Here is a 17,834-nt window from a genome sequence, read left to right as displayed (position 1 = left end):
GGGTTTGTTTTTAAATAAGATATAAGCTGAGAAGTTAGAAGTCTCTGGACCTGCGTGCTATAGGGGACGCCCATGGAACCCGTGGATCCCAGGAACTCTCTATCTTCGCTGGCCCGCTTCTCCCAGCTGATGCCGGATAGATGATGCTTATAATTTCTGGTGAAGCTTTGACCTGTATAGAAGTGTAATGTAAGTACTTAATAGAGATGAGCAAACAGTAAAATGTTGGAGGTTCAATATTCGTTTCGAGTAGCCCCTCAATATTCGACTACTCGAATCGAATATCGAACCCTATTATAGTCTATGGGGGGGGAAATGCTCGTTTCACGGGTAGGCAACGTTTGATCAAATTATACTTACCAAGTCCACGAGTGAGGGTCGGGCTGGATCCTCCAAGAAGTCTTCTCCTTGCAGCGTCCCCGCGGCATCTTCCGGCTCTGAATTCACTCTGCCAGGCATCAGGCCTGGGCAGAGCCGACGGCGCATGCCAGCACTACAAGCAGACATGCGCCGTCGGCTCTGCCCAGGCCCGATGCCTGGCAGAGTGAATTCAGAGCCGGAAGACGCCGCAGGGAAGCTGCACGGAGAAGACTTCTAAAGGTAGGAGAAGAACCAGCGTTGATTGGCCGACTGTATAGCATTCGGCCAATCAACGCTGGTTTTGCATCAAACTTTTACATTTGAATAGCGAGTGGTACTCGATCGAGTACTACTCGCTCATCTCTAGTACTTAACCTTTGTAACTTATATTATACAAAAGTGTACACAATATCACACTATCTTCTTTTATTTTTATGTAATCACTCATTCTTCATATAATAAAATTAATAAAGAATTCGGAGTTGCCTTCTTTAAAGCCGTACCCGACCCTTTAAAATAGCGGGCAAAACAAGTATCCCTACATCTGCAATATAACTTTTTATACTTTATTGTAAAGGTCTATGTGTCCGAAATCCTTGTATTGCACAAGTTATCAGGGTTATGATACATTCTATATATCCTAAATGGAGATATGATATCTCTGATCTCAAGGACAAAGCTCATAGAGGGTATGACCAGCCACATCCCATGCATTTCCTATTCCATCTCTTCCTGGGCCCAGGCTACCTGTAAAGGGATCCTATCATTTAAACTCAATTTTTTCTTACTAACACGTCGGAATAGCCTTAAGAAAGACTATTCTTCTCCTATGTTTAGATGTCTTCTCCGGGCCGCCATTCGGTTAAAATCCCATTTTTCGGCGGTATGCAAATGAGTTCTCTCGCAGCACTAGGGGCGGGCCCCAGTGCTCAAACAGCACTGGGCGCGTCTCCAATGCTGTGAGACAACTCTCCAGTACCGCCTCTATCTTCTTCAGGAAAGGGATCTTCACTCGTCTTCTTCCGGGGGTTGGCTTCAAACTTCTAGGCCTCAGGCCTAGGGCAAAGCTAACTGTGCATGCCAACTGGCCACAAGAAAATGGCCGCTTATACAATATTGTAAGAAGTAAAAGGAACCTATTTAAGTCAATCAGAAGCTGTTTTTTCAGCACTGAATCTGACGTGGATTCCACATCTGTGTGAATGCACCCCAACAGCTCTTATCTCCTGCTCTGCTGCCTGGGCAATCAGGTCAGCTAATTACAATTTGCTGATAAAGGCTCAGAGAGTGTCTGTTATCTCTCTATGTAAACACAAAGATAATACTGCATGGGGCAACATGGTGGCTCAGTGGTTAGCACTGAAGCCTTGCAGCGCTGGGGTCCTGCCAGGAGCAACATCTGCAAGTAGTTTGTATGTTCTCCCCATTTTTTGCGTGGATTTCTTCCCATACTACAAAGATATACTGAAAGGAAGAAAAAAATATGTACATTGTGATCCCTATATGGGCTCACAATCTATATAAAAATATCTAATATTGAATGTACTGCAAGTCATTTGTCTGTCCTAGCAGCATGTAAGTTTTTTTTTTTGTCTCCAAACCAGTGTAATGTAATATACATTCACTGTGCATATTATTTGGTCTTCATTAATACAGATTTCTAGTAATCATAATAAATACTTCTTCATGGTAAAGGCAATGTCCATCTCTACTGAGGTACTTCATACTGTCCTGTCCATGAAACAATCAAAACCACACACCAGCTTGTTGAAGAATATGGGAAGTGAGAAGAAGAGAAAGCAGGCAAACAGGTGAGAAGTGTGATGAGAAAACCCCTTTGTACCACCTTCCATTTGCAATATTTTGGCTGCACTATAAATAGTTTAACAGCTCAAGCATGAAGACAGGTGTCTGCTGTTCCCCATGCCAAATCAGAAATGTATCATTGGCAACGTGTCTTCATTTAAAGTACAATGTACAGTATACAAAGGTTCACTGCCTTGCACAAGGTGAATCTCATTCCAGGAAGCTAATGAGCCATCAAAATTACTGGATATTTTCCTAGACACACGTGTCACTCATGGATTAAATACGAGACAAGATGTTTTTTCCTGCACTGTTGAAACATAGACAGATTTTTTAATTGTTTTTTGATTGTTTTTTTCTCATGCTGTTCATATTAGTAATAAGTATTGCAGTTTTTATTGTTATTCTTGTAGTTTTTATCTATTTATTGTAACGTATAAATAACTATGTAGCTGCTTCACCCGAGAGGTAGTCAATCTACGTCAATCTATAGGTTATTCACGGATCCCTCCATACACTGCAATGTATAAGGGATCCGGGAAGATAATCACGTCTCGTTTTGCACTTCTATCATGTGACTGTAGGGTAAGGGTTTGTTGGAAACCTGAGATGGATGGTTAAGTCCTGATAGGATAGTGTCATGTTGTTAGAGATTTATTAAAGTTGAAGTTCCTTTCACCCGTGTCTAGACCTTTGTTTCTCTGTGTGAAGGTCTACGTGGCACTGGCATAATTCCACTTTGTAACTTTTCCAAATATTTGTTGAACCTCCCGTACCTACAATGTAACTGAGACAAAGGTGGAGACCGAGGGTTACATAAGACCTGCACCTCTCGTCTGCTGACTGATTTCAGCTCTGGGATCAGCTCAGGTCACAGCTATGGATTTCGGGTTCTCTTTGGCTTCTTATTTTGTGCTGGTTTTGACTCTTTTATATGTCTTAAATGTCTTAAAAAGTTGGAATAAAAAAAATATCGAGAATTTCCCTCCTGGACCCCGAAGTTTGCCGCTGGTCGGGAATTTGTATCTCATGAATTTAAAGAGACCTCAGCTCACTTATCTAGAGGTAAGGAGGATGTTTCCAGTTTGGTACTGTTTATCTATTGTATAAATCCCGAGATCATCACTTTGTAATATAATATACTGCTCAGCAGTGGCTAGAGAAGGGGTTAATGAGTTATCTAATCTCTGTTCAGTTTATTTAATGGATCAGCAGCAGACAACACATTTTCTAACAACTTCCTCATATTGTCTAGTAGACTCACGAATGCTATATAAAAATATAGGGGCCACATGGTGGCTCAGTGGTTAGCACTGCAGCATTGCAGCGCTGGAGTCCTGGTGTTCAAATCCCACCAAGGGCAAAAAACCATCTGCAAGGAGTTTGTATGTTCTCTTCGTGTTTGCATGGATTTCCATCCCATATGAAAAAGACATACTGATAGGGAAAAATGTACATTGTGTGGGGCTCACAATCTACAAAAAAAAAAAAAAAAATGGTATTTAATAGTAATATATAGAACATATTCTGCAGGGTTCATGTGCAAACAAAATACAAAATCAATTCACACAATAAAAGCGAGGGATCTGCTCACAAGGGCGTACAGTCTATTAGGTAGAAGGGGGTGACACAAGAGGTAGAAGTGCTTATACAGCGGACCAACCATTTTTATGTAAAACATTACTTTAAAGGGGTAGTAGGGGGTCTATTAATTTTTTTTACCACCATGTCACAACTCCCAGATCATGTGATAAGAAGCAGCTTTCAGGGGGCAACATGGTGGCTCAGTGGTTAGCACTGCAGCCTTGCAGCTCTGGAGTCTTGGATTCGAATCTCACCAGGAACAACATCTGCAAGGATGTATGTTCTTTCTGTGTTTGTGTGGATTTCCTCCCATTCTACAAAGACATACTGATAGGAGAAAAAAATTGTACCTTGTGATCCCTATATGGGGCTCACAATCTTCTTTGTCAATCTTCCCCCTTCTCCGCAATACTTACAGGTGATTATGTAAATCACTGGTGGAGGAGGCAAAGCCACCTCAGAGGCTGAAGGCTGTTTCAAATCACATGATGTGGTGTCGTGCAGGGGTGACCCTACCTTTGTCGCCGCCCGAGGCGGACGACAGAAATCCGCCCCCCGTGGAGCGGAGGGGGCAGAGTGGAGCAAAGGGTGGCGGGGCAGAGCGGCGTTAGCAGGCAGGGAGAGGACCTGCTCTCTGCCTGAGAGTGAGGGGAGGCCGCTGGAGCAGCGCTGCTCCAGCGGCCTCCCCAATCCACCGCTCGGTGACGCTAAGCCAGTCCAGGACTGGCTTAGGTAAGCAAAAATGCCGCCCTCCCCGGGGCCCTGGCATAGTGCTGCCTGAAGCGGTCGCTTCAGGTTGCCTCATGGGAGGTGCGGCACTGGTGTCGTGACATGACTGGACCCTGAAGTCCATCAGCTGCAATAACCTGGGACAGGTAAATAATTGTACAATCCCCAGACAACCCCTTTAATTACACAAATACATCTGTGTGAGGTGTCACCATCTGATTTCCCTTTATATACAGGGTTACACTCGAATGAAGACATCATGTCCTGGGGGGCCTTTAGGGAGTGTAACTGTAGAAGTGTTAGATTAGAAAAAGTGATAGACCTCAAGAGATGTGCCTTTAAGTTGTGCTTGTAGCTGTAGTAGTTGGGGAATAATCTGACTGTCCAGGGTAAAGCATTCCAGAGAAGTGGTACAGATCAGGAGAAATATTGGAGTTAGGAGTGGGAGGTTCTGATAATAGAAGATGTTGGCCTTAGGTCATTGACTGAACAGAAAGCATGAATAAGGTGGTAGACTGTAGTAGACATGGGGAGGACATGTAGGGAGGTGCGGCATCATGGAGAGCCTTGTGTATGAGGATAAGTGTATAATGTATTCTGTACTGAATAGGCAGCAAATGTAGTGACTGACACAGACCGGAGGCATTGAGATGTTTTTGAGGTGCAGGTGATATGATCGTGCAAGTGATTGGATATGGAGGTAAAGGAAAGGTTTGAGTCAAACATAACCCCAAGGCAGTGAGTATATGTTAGGATTGGGTCCTGCAGGGTTCTATCTCAGCGCACAGCACCACCTGTGGGTCAATCTAACTCTTGCCCTCGACCTCGGGTATTGAGGTGTCTGGAGTGTAAGTCCAGCTTTCAGCCTACTGAGCATGCTCAGACATTTTGGAGCCGCTCAGAGGCTAAGTCCCGTTTCCCGTCGCCGTTCCCGGCGATCTGTTGGGCGGGGACTAGCATTTATATGGTGTGAGCCGACACTTGCCTGGTGCTCACACTTTGACTAAGTACCTTAAGACAGGAGGTTAGGTCCAGGTTCCAGTTAATGGTAGGAGCAGTCTCTAGGGATCTAGGTAGGATTCCTTGACTCTGCCAGTGGGAATCAGTAGCCCATTTAACTGTCTACTCACTTTTTAGCTCCTAGCTGTTGCAGGAGCATGTTTTGTTGCTGACCTGGGGTGAAGGTTAACCCTTGGCAGCCTTGATGTTTTAGCTGTACTGTGCACCTGTCCAGTGAGGTTAACTGGCTGGGTGTTGTTGCAGCTTGTTCACATTGTGTACCACGCCACATGAGTGCCAGTGCAGTTTAACTGGTAGCACACTGTTCAGACCTTACAGCCGCCCATCTGGGCCTGTGGACCTCGCTGCAGTGTCTTGCAGACTAGCGGGTCTGTCGTTTAAAAATTATTATTTTTAAATATATACACAGAACCATAACAGTGTGCTGCCTCCGTGGTAATACTGCAAGCTGAAATGGAAGGGAGGGTTTGTTCAGAAGTGAATTTATTACAACATGTTTGAAATAGCTAGGAAAAATTCCAGAAGAGAGAAAGAGAAATATTTTAGAAAGGTAAAGGGTGACTAGCGCAGATAGTAGGGTGAGAATAGAGAAGAGCTGGGATAGATCAAAGGATGAGAGTGAACAGGATGAAGTGAGGTACGTCAGAGGATTGACACTGACTGGGGATTAGGTTATCATTTCCTGATGGCAGATCCTCAGCAGTCTGTAATAGGTGCCAACACCTTGGGAGTAAGCAAGGAGCGAAAAGTTTCAAAGAGTCATTTTAAGACATTGAGAGAGAGAAATGAGTGTGGGGGACTAGGCTTGTTTGGCCAGTTAAGTAGAAAAGTTATAGAATTTGATCACATACAATAAGTGGAGAAAGTCTACGTGAGAATGAAATTTTCTCTACAGATGTTCAGCACACCTAGAGCACTACTGAAGAAAAAAATGTACGTGGTGTTTCAGGTTTGTTGTCCTTTGCATGTAAAGGTTTGGATAAAGGAGGGAGCTACATCATTCTGTGCACTTTTAAGCCAGGTTGGGACTGGACAATGAGGCATTGTGAGCAGGAGTGAACCTGCCTTTTTCGTCGCCCATGGCAGACGACAGAAAGCCGCCCCCTGGGAGGAGAGGGCGGAGCGGAGGGGGCGGAACGCAGTGAAGGGGGTGTGGCAGAGTGGCGTTAGCAGGCAGAGAGCAGGCACAGAGAGGACCTGAGCGTGAGCATTGCTCCGGTGGCCTCCCCAATCCACCGCTCGGTGACGCTAAGCCAGTCCAGGACAGCTTGTCCTGGACTGGCTTAGGTAAGCAAAAATGCCGCCCTCCCCAGGGCCCTGGCATAGTGCCGCCTGAAGCGATCGCTTCAGGTCGCCTCATGGGAGGTGCGGCGCTGATTGTGGGACAGCGGTGACTATGAAGTGTCTGAGACATACTGGATACTGGGCGTGCTGGGTGGTAATGGCATGTAGATTCATGTATTTATAATTGGTTTGTTCTGAGAAGGAGAGAAATTACTGAACACAGAAGCTTACAGTCAGAACGTGGGAGATAAGAGTTAGTAAATTTAGAAACTGAAAGGAAGAAGACCATATCAATCGTATTGTCATCTTTGTGTATGGAAGAAGAAAGTTGTGAAACACCAAAAGAAGTGGCTAGTGAAAGAAACTTACCGTAAGCTGGGGAGACGGAAGTGTTAATAGAGATCTTAAGTCACAAGTCCTTCTGCTATACTCTGGGGTCTCTTTGGAGGAAACATAACTACAGACAGTCACCCACCCTTACCGGTGACATCCGGTGCTTCATTGTAGTCCTGTTCTGACCTCTTTTGGCACCTGGTTAATGTCACATGACTCAATAACTCCATAAATTTTGGATCAGGACAAACCTGAGATTTCGGGAAAAATTGTAACAAACTCAATACCTTACGCACCAGTTTATTCATATCTACTATATTGACTTGTATGCAATAAATGTGATGTACTATAAAAAATGGTATATGGCTACCAGTTGAAATTTCCTAGCCACCATGCAGTGAATGGAGCCTCCTGATTCTTGTTCACTGAAAGGTTTTAGTGGTAGAAGGTGACTGGAAAGCTGATCAGTGTGGAGTCTGAGTGTCAGATCTTCAATGGATCTGATACCAATACCCTATCCTAAGGACACCAATCTTGAGGATAGGCCATCATTAGTAGTAAAAATGGCTCCAGCTAGGAAAACCCTTTTCAAAGGCTACGATACAGAGAGTATACAGGACTGATGGAACCCATCCAATAGCACCAACAAATTGAAACAATGTACAGTACCAATATCTCACAAGGAGAAAGAGAAGATAAGCTTCACTGTACATCACCCTAGAGCTAATAGTCAACAGCAACAATGATGGCCATTCTTATTCTACAAGAACATATTGATAGTCCAAAATCAGAGACAAGAATTAGAGCATGGTATGGAGGAGATGTGCTATCATATATTCATAGTCATTTACTGTATATCCTGATGATTTATTTAAAGCTTGCAAAGAAATATGGCCCAGTGTTTAGTGTCCAGATGGGTATGAAAACAATGGTGGTCTTGACTGGCTATGAGGCCGTGAAAGAAGCTCTTGTCAACAATGCGGAAGAGTTTGGAGAGAGAGGAATACTTAAAATATTTAAGAATATGGATCATGGAATGGGTGAGTTCTCATGTAGCAGTAGTGTATATATATATCATGGAGAACAAAACATACATAACAGGACCTCAATGCCACCGGACATCTAATGTGCACGCTTAGTTGTGGCTATATCTTCTAGACCAGGTAACCATGCACTTGTCTAAGTTACAAGGTTCCTAGCTATCTGTGATCTGCTTCTTTGTTTGCATTTAATGATCTACCAGTCCTGACTTGTTTTTTGCAAGTTAAATTAGGTTTTGCTATTGGAAAATATTTAGGAGAAAGCATACTGAGAGAAATCTCTGCCCATACTTCCACAAAGGGATTAAGGGTGAAGATGGTCCACATAAGAGCTATCATACAGAACTCGGGGAACGAGGAATGGGCACTACCAGGATGTTTTTATCACTATTCATAATAAGGTTTTTTAATGTTCTAGGCATTTCCTCTTCACAAGGAGAAAATTGGAAGGTCATGAGAAGATTTACAATAACCACATTACGGGACTTTGGCATGGGAAAAAGTACCATAGAAGAGAAAATAGCAGAAGAATGTGCCCACTTATCTCATTATTTTACATCCTTTAAAGGTACAGTACAGTACACTGATCCTAATGATATCTCTATTAGAAACTGAACTTCATAACAATTTATGTTTAAAGGGATAGTCCAGGATTAGAAGAACGGGGCTGTTGTCTGTTAGAAAACAATGCCATACATGTCTACAAGTTGTGTATGGTATTGGAGTTCATTCCCATTCAATTGAATTAAACTGATTGGCAGTGCCAGTCTCAGCCAATGGACATGAACCCAATGATGTATGATGTGTTGCATACAGAGGACACCAACCTTCTGCAATGTCCATGGGTGGTGATAACACTGATCACGGCTGTTTAACCACTTCAATGCCATTGTCAATAGTAATTAGTAATAGTAATGCTGGGAAGACCAAGGAGATGGTGGTGGACTTTAGTAAACGGAGAAGTGCCCCAACCCCGGTGGAGATCCAAGGAAAATGTATTGAGATAGTCAGGACCTATAAGTACCTGGGTGTGATGCTCAATAATAAACTAGACTGGGCTGATCACCTGGAAGCGCTGCACAGAAAGAGCCACAGCAGACTCTACCTGCTCGGGAGGCTGAGGGCCTTCGGAGTCCAAGGTCACTTCTTAGGGCCTTCTTCAACTCTGTAGTTGCTTCAGCCATCTTTTTCGGTGTGGCCTGCTGGGGGAGCAGTATATCAACCAGGGACAAAAATAGACCTGACAGGCTGATCAGAAGGGCCAGCTCTGTCCTGGGGAGCCCCTTGGACCCAGTACAGGTGGTGGGTGACAGAAGGATACTGTCTGTGGTGACCTCCATGTGGGAGAACAAATCCCACCCCATGTATGGGACCCTGATGGGACTTGGCAGCACTGTAAGTGACCGTCTGCTTCACCCCAAGTGTGAGAAGGAGCGCTATCGCAGGTCCTTCCTTCCAACCGCGACCAGGCTGTATAATCTACATCAGACCAAGCGAAGATCACTCCGCACAGAGAACTAATGATTATGATGATGACTATGAAGTCTTCCTCTTTCCCTTCCGTTTTACCTTAGCTGCTATGGACTCCTAGTATATCTTCTCTTCTCAGCATATGTATGTCTACGTCTGTAATATATTACTGTGTATTATCCTGTATCTGTATTACTATGCTGCTGTAACATACTGAAATTTCCCCACTGTGGGACTATTAAAGGATTATCTTATCTTAATTAATACGCTAATCAGTGGCGTAACATTCGTGGTCGCAGGTAATGCGACTGCAACTGAGCCTGGAGGGTTGTTTGGGGCATGCAGCCAGCTGGAAATAGCCAACTCCCAGGCCACATAGGTCGAGGAAAGCCTTGTTCCCCGACCACTTTACATATTGTTAATGGAAAAGGGCTTCACTGGACCTCTTTCCAATTAAATGCCAGCCCAAGGGAGGTGTATAAAAAAAAATAAAAAAAATACTTATACTCACCTGTACTGGGCTGAGCATCTGCTCATGATGTCATCAAAGGTCCTCTAGCTCACTAGGATATCATCAGACTTTTGTATAGGTGGAGCATTCTGGATTGTACAGGATAGTACGCAAGCTGCAATGTGTGAGCAAGAGGGGCGAATGGGGGTGCAGGCTGTGCATCAGCAAGAGGCCATTTTTTCCATCCCGGATGAAACATGAATGAAATTTTTTTTCAATCAACAATAACTTTATTTAGGATAAGTGCAACAGATGAAAATTAAATGTTTCTGTATATTTTTGACCATCATCTGATGGAAGCGGTTACACCCGGGCTCTGGGACCTATGGATTCCCTCTGGCACATATTTGACTGTAAGAAGCATAGTATTATAAATGGTACATGGTAGGTGGGCACCATACTGCAGATTTTGCATTAGGGTTCAGGAGTTTTAATCTGATGCATATTATCTAGGATACAATTACCTCATTGTACTAATTCTCATCCATTTCTGTCCCTTTAGGGAAGCCATTTGACAACGCTATAATTCTAAATGCCGCTGTGGCCAATATAATTGTGGCCATTTTACTTGGGCAGCGAATGGACTATGATGATCCTCAATTTAGGAGACTGTTATACCTGACTAATGAGAATATTAGACTTTTGGGAACTCCAATGGTTTCGGTAATGATATCGTATAAAAACATTGACATTTATTAAAGTCTTCATGGAAAAATAGATAAGGAAAAAATCTGAATAAACAGAAATATCAGTCAATGTCTAACTAGCTTACATCATGGGAGAAGCTCATAGTTAGGTTTCTTTAAGCAGAATCTCTTGCAGTTCCATCTTAGTTCATTCTTGTTCATCTGTGTGTCAGATGGTCCCGACATCTCTCAAGGTGTCAGAGACAGACAGACTATAAGGAAATTGCTTGTTGTGCGATTGAGACAGTGATCCCTAACTCAACCCAATCCCTGTCTCTGCTTACTTGCCTGAACTGTCCTAGGCGACGGACAACAACTGGGCGGTGAAACACTTCCTAGCAATAAGTGTCATAGAAAAATACAGGAAAAAACCAACACAGCCAAGCCAAGGGTCCAAACTAGATAGACAAAGCAGTACAAAATCGTGATCAAAAAGAATAGTCACAAGGGAAGCCAAAGATCAGAGGTCAGAAATACAATAGAAGCACAGACAGTTTTATAACAGGGCTATTTGGAACAGCTAACCCCCAGTGCACAAGTACCCCTGCCCCAAATCAACCAGACTCCTTTTTAAACTGTGGCATTGGCCAAGATTTGACTTTTGAAGTAAGAACGTGTGACTTTTCTGACAAGTTTAATATCAGATGTTTATAGAATTTATTTATTTCTGGGTCACACTACCCAAGGGCATGGATCCAGGAGGCAGTGCTGCTACATACAATACATGGGTTATATACAGTATCATCTTTTATTAAGAACGAGTTGGCTAGTTCTGACCAGGAAGTGAAGGATAAGAATACATGTTACTTATCACAATCTGTTTTGATTATTTCACCAGCTCATTAATATCTTCCCGTTCCTGGAGATGTTTCCCGGAAGCCACAAAACCATTTTGAAAAATGTTGAAGAACTTTGTGACTTTATTAGACAAACTTTTGTTGAAAGTCTGAGGAACTTGGATGAGAATGATCAAAGAAGTCTCATAGATGTGTTTCTTGTCAGACAAAAAGAGGTGCAGTAAGTTTTTGGGTGCTCTAAATGGTGGCCAACCTAAAATGTATGTTTTCTTTAAAACGACAGGGCCATACAGATGTGTTATTAGATGAATGTTGACCAATCCAACTATCTAAGGTCTATGGTAGTGTCCTGTTTCTTCGAGGTAGAGAAGGATTGGGAAGTTAGCCAGTCTGTATGCTCTTAATGGATATAAGCCAACACCTTTCTGTCAACATAGTTGTTGACACACTTTGGCCCCATATTGTGGAAACACAGCTTTTTTGTTGCAAATTTAGTTGAACTTTTTAGAGCCAAACCCAATACAATGTGCATGAGGCCTTAAAGTGGAAAATATTTTCAACAAATGTCCTTATGTGGAACATTCCATTCTGGTTTATAGCATGCCAAGCCAATGTCCTCCATGTACCCCAATAGCGCATATGGGAAGGGTTGTCCTCATGAGCACAACATATTACAAGTGATATAAGCTGCTATTTCCACACTGTATATACTTGACTTTTTCAGGAAGCCGGAGACCCCCAATCCTATTACCACAATGAGAATCTAACAAGACTTGTAAGAAGCTTGTTTGCTGCAGGAATGGAGACAACGTCCACCACACTGCGCTGGGGACTTCTTCTGATGATGAAATATCCAAAAATCCAAGGTACAGGCGGAGCAGAGATGAGTTTGACATTTGGCTTTGATCTTGGTCATAGCACAATATGTTACCGTATGTTATGTCTATAGGTGAGAACATGCAAATTTCCTGGGTGAAATGTTGGTTTAACTGAGGACTTTCATTAACCTTACTACAATACACGTATGCTCTTGAAGCCTTAAACCTTCAGTACCTATACCCCATGACAACACTTTGGTCTCTCTGCCGAAATCTGGTCTGAACATTTAGATTTTATTGCTCATTCAGATGGTTAATTTCGTCCATTTTAGCCAAAGATCAACTATCAAAATCCCATAACCATTCATTCATAAAGGCCGATGGTTATCATTATTGGCCAGGTCTGTCCAATCATCAACCAACTGTACAGACTCAATAGGGGAATTAATCATCTCATCTGATGCCAGCGTACATTATATTAAAACTTTATGGGGGAAAGCCTAGACCCCATATCAAATTTTTAACTCCACCCCCCTCAGACAGCCAAAAGCCTGAACCCCACTGTCGATGGGCCACAAAATCTGTGGTTATTAACCTTACAATACAGGATTATAAATAATCTCCCCCATGGTACCAATCAATAACATGCCAGCATCCAACTCCCCCTCCCTGCAAGTAGGGCTGCTTTAACCATAGGGCCAACGGTGTTCTTGCACCCAGCCTTGTGGTAGAGGGGGTCCACTTTGGAAAGCAGAACGGTCCTACATTTGCTGTCCCACTGTCCAGGGCAGTGAGTCCGAACTACCCCAAATCACCAGCATTGACGCCGATGAGGTGAAGACAGTGATGAAGTAAGGAGTTGTCTGCTTCACCACCCGGCCACTGTCTTTGCTCCAGGTGACCTGGGAGCGGAAGGCATGATGTAGTGATGTCACTTATATCACGGCTGTTACTTCTTAAAGACTCCAGAACGAGAGAGAGTAGTGAACGGGGAAACAAGGGAAAGTGAATATTAAGTTTTTGGGTTTTTTTATCCATAAAGTGGATACTCCGGAAGCAACCTGGGGTGGAGGGGGGCAACATGAAATACTGGGTGTAACATGATACTGTGGGGGCAACCTGGAGTGAAGATATGATATGGGGGAAGGGGGTCTCGACATGACACTATTAGGAAAACTGGAGGGTGGGAGGACATGATACTGTGAGGGCAAATTGCGGTGAGGACATGATATTGATGTAACAACCTCAGGGGGGCATGTCACTTGCTAAAAAACTTGCTAAATTTTGTCAAAATTCTATTTTATGCAAAAATTTGAGACTTTTTAGCCATTTGTGGATCTCTCTCTCTCTATCAACGTTATTTAAACTATTAAAATGTGGTAAAAAAAACAAACAAACAGGAATTTTAGGAATTTTTTTGAGTTACATTCTTATCTTGTTTAGAAAAGGTCCAGGAGGAGATTTCCAGAGTTGTTGGATCTGCCCAGCCCTTGTACAGCCACCGAGGACAGATGCCATTTACAAATGCAGTAATACATGAAATCCAGAGATTCGGTGACATTGCACCATTGAATTTGGGTCGTGAAACAACTAAAGATGTCACCTTTAAAGGATATTTTATTCCAAAAGTAAGTAAATTTATGAGAATTTCTGTTGCAAATTTATTAAACTTTCTACAGTAATCATTTCCATAGTTGCATCTTCTCCACCTTCCAAAAGACTTAAGACATGCAAGGGCTTATTTTTTGTGATATGCCATAAATGACTATTACACAGTGAGATCTATGTATTTGGCCAACTTCAGTCTGGGAAATACAGCCCACACATGGACCATTTTCCCCAATCAGGACTCTGTTGTGTGTATGACTGCTTAGTCTTAGTTAAACTTGGCTACTTGATATATGAATTTACGTGCATATGTTCTATGTGATGTGAAAACATAGGACTCTTTTCAATATTCTATTTTATATATTGTTTACCCCACAGGGGACCTTTATAATCCCATTATTGACCTCAGTATTGAAAGATGGGACACAGTTTGAGAAGCCTGAAGAGTTTTATCCAAAACATTTTCTTGACGCCAAGGGAAATTTTATGAAGAGAGAAGCCTTCATGCCGTTTTCTGCAGGTAAGTATACTGGATTATATATAGGGCAGGGGTCTCAAACTCGCGGCCCGCTGCCAACTGCGGCCCTCGAAACACAGGAGTCGGGTGGCCACCATATCTGCCGAGTGTCTACTGTTTTACACAGTGGATACCCAGTGCTAATGCCCGCACCGATCTGAGGCATTAACCCCTCCGGCACCTCGGTCCACTTTGGGTGCATGGGAGCTGCCATTTTGCTGGTGATCACCGGCGCCCGGAGCATGCTCCAGGGCCGACGTCACATTGGCATGATAACCAGGTTTCCCGCCTGTCTGCAGTGAATTTCTTTTGCAGACTGCTCTACGCATTGCAATTTATTAGCATTGTAATGCATTGCATTAGTGATCAGACCCCCTGGGGTTCAAGACTCCTAGGGGTCTAATTAACGCAAAACAATAAAAATAAATAAATAAAAAAAGTTAAAAAAATTAAATTAAATTAAAAAATTAAAAAGTATTAAAAATTCAAATCACTCCCCTTTCCCTAGAACACATATAAACGTAGTTAAATACTGTTAAACATATACATGTTAGGTATCCCTGTGTCTGAAATCGCCCGCTCTACAAATCTATGAAAATATGTTTCCTGTACGGTAAACGCCGTAGCAGGAAAAAAAGTCAAAAGTGCCAAACTGCCATTTTTACACTGTTTTGCCTCTGATAAAAATTTGAATATAAAATGATCAAAGCAATAAACAGTCCCCAAAATGGTAGAACTAAAAAGTACACCCGGCCCTCCAAAAAAAGACGCCCTATACGTCCCTGTACATGGAAGTATAAAAAAGTTACGGGTGTCAGAATATGGCAACTTTTATAAAAAAAAAAAAAAAAAATTGGCAGTGTGTTGGATTTTTGTTAAGGGGTTAAAATGTAAACAAAACCATATAAATTTGGTATCTCCGGGTTGCTAATCTTAAAACACATCTACTGATATTGATAACGTTGGAATGTTTTTGTAAGAGCTTTTCTTGTGGAAAACCTGATGCGGACCAGCCTCACCCAGACTCTACCTCCAGCGGCCCCCGGGTAAATTGAGTTTGAGACCCCTGATCTAGGGTATTGATGTCCACAGACTTCAAACTAGGTAATATGACTGACCACAAAGCATAACAGGACCCTCCACACCAAACATCTCCACACCAAAGATTTGTTAAATTGAAAATATTCCCTCCAAGCATTACGTATGCAAATGTTTTCACTGAGATTCTGTCTTCCTAATTACATCAGGGAACACAGGCTTGCACATTCCAGTGAGCGCCCTCTATGGGTTTGCAACACTGAGGCACCTGACTTCCTAATTACATCATGGAAGACAGATTTGCATGCGGGGAAGCTGCACGGAGAAGACTTCTAAAGGTAGGAGAAGAACCAGCGTTGATTGGCCGACTGTATAGCATTCGGCCAATCAATGCTGGTTCTGCATCGAACTTTTACATTCGAACAGCGAGTGATACTCGATCGAGTACGAGTATTTCGAATACTGTAGTATTCGATCGAATACCTACTCGATCGAATACTACTCGCTCATCTCTATTCTCTATACTACAGCAATCATCTGTTTTTTCGTTTCCAGGTCGTAGAGCCTGTGCTGGAGAGACACTTGCTAGAATGGAGCTCTTCATCTTTTTCACAAGCCTTCTGCAGAAATTCACCTTTTCCTTACCCCCGGGGGTCACTGATGTGGACCTGATCCCTGCTTTTGGAGTAACGAATGCACCAAAGCCGCAGATGATTTGTGCCGTGCCCCGCTGTTAAAATAAATCTGCAGTATATTGCAGTATCGCTGTATTTATGATATACTGTACGTTTGGAATAAAGAATCTTATATATGACTGCACGATATTTAGCTTACAGTAACATTTATACAACCTAATATACTTTATTGTAATTGTCTACTTGTCTGATATCCTTGTATTACACAAGTTATCAGAGTTATGATACATACTATATATCCTAAATGGAGAGTTGGTAATTCTGAATTCATAGACAAAGTTCATAGAGGGTATGACACAAAGTCTATAGGGGCTACTGTATAGAAATACAGTAAGGGATTGGTCAATGAAATGTGGTATACAGTAATACAGATGTGTCCTTACTTACATTTCCTCTTGCCTGGGTTCGTCCACATATGTGTGTCACGAGATGAGTAGAATTATCCTATATGCATTTTGTGCAGCCAGTTACAGCAGCCTATCCACTGCAACAGAGCTTCCAATGGTTAGGTCAAGAAACCGCACCAACACTCACAGGTCGTGGTTAAACTGATCACACTTTACTTAGAGAAGCGGTGTTATTAATGGTGCAAAAGCTCGGCTTGTGCAACTTATCCTCATGACCATCAGCCAAAATCACTCCATTTACTTTTCCATCTCTACCTGGACCCAGGGTTCCATGAAAATGTATTCACAGCAAGTCCGAGTACACAAGCTTCCCATCATTACCTTCTCCTGTTGGTGTCCCCTTGTGTGTCATGGCATTCACAATAGAATCTCTCCTTGACAATATGCTGCTGATCAACTGTTTTGTTTTAGGGGGTTTTTTTTAGTTTTTTTTACCATTAAAGGATTAAATTCCTCCTGCACACCAGAGGGCAGGGGAGATAAATTTACAATGCACAGGCTAACAGCCATCCAAGGTAATCAGAAGTTTATTCACCCTAGTATTTTGAGGGTGATCTGTGGGCCTGGTCACCACATTGACCACTGCAACCCCTATCAGATCAGCCTTGCAGTGGCTTTACATAAAGTAGGTAAATGTCTTCTCTAGCCAGCTTTGAAGTTACTGTCCCGAAGAAGCAACTAGCAGTGGACTTTGCCTTTCCAGGAGTCTATTGTCATTCATTTTCCCAACTGTGGCTGACAGTAAAACATCAGGTCACATCATGAGTAGGCTGAACTTCAGGACAAATCAAAGAAGGGGGAAGGAATTACACTTAAACAAAAATCACTGAAAAACCTCTACAACTAAAACGTAAACTTTATTAATAATAACTAGAGATGTGCGAGTAGTATTCGATCGAGTACCACTCGCTATGCAAATGGAAAAGTTCGATGCAGAACCAGCATTGATTGGCCGAATGCTATACAGTCGGCCAATCAACGCTCGTTGTTCTCCTACCATTAGAAGTATTCTCCTTGCAGCTTCCCCGCGGCGTCTTTTGGCTCTGAATTCTCTCTGCCAGGCATCGCTTGTAGTGCGGACATGCGCAGTCGGCTCTGCCCAGGCCCAATGCCTGGCAGAGTGAATTCAGA

General features: G+C 42.8%; 1 protein-coding gene across 1 annotated transcript; it reads left to right on the top strand.

The window, feature by feature from the left end:
- The first annotated feature begins 3,045 nt into the window (after window positions 1–3,045).
- On the top strand, window positions 3,046–16,338 carry LOC142198317 (cytochrome P450 2K1-like). The gene is made up of 9 exons (XM_075269288.1): window positions 3,046–3,231; window positions 7,994–8,156; window positions 8,575–8,724; window positions 10,640–10,800; window positions 11,662–11,835; window positions 12,345–12,486; window positions 13,882–14,066; window positions 14,425–14,566; window positions 16,157–16,338. Exons 1-9 carry the CDS (start codon window positions 3,046–3,048, stop codon window positions 16,336–16,338), a joined length of 1,485 nt encoding a protein of 494 aa, XP_075125389.1.
- Window positions 16,339–17,834: the final 1,496 nt, after the last annotated feature.

Source organism: Leptodactylus fuscus, chromosome 3 (assembly GCF_031893055.1).
Source record: "Leptodactylus fuscus isolate aLepFus1 chromosome 3, aLepFus1.hap2, whole genome shotgun sequence".
Classification (NCBI taxonomy): domain Eukaryota; kingdom Metazoa; phylum Chordata; class Amphibia; order Anura; family Leptodactylidae; genus Leptodactylus; species Leptodactylus fuscus.
This window is presented reverse-complemented; position numbering and strand designations above follow the sequence as displayed.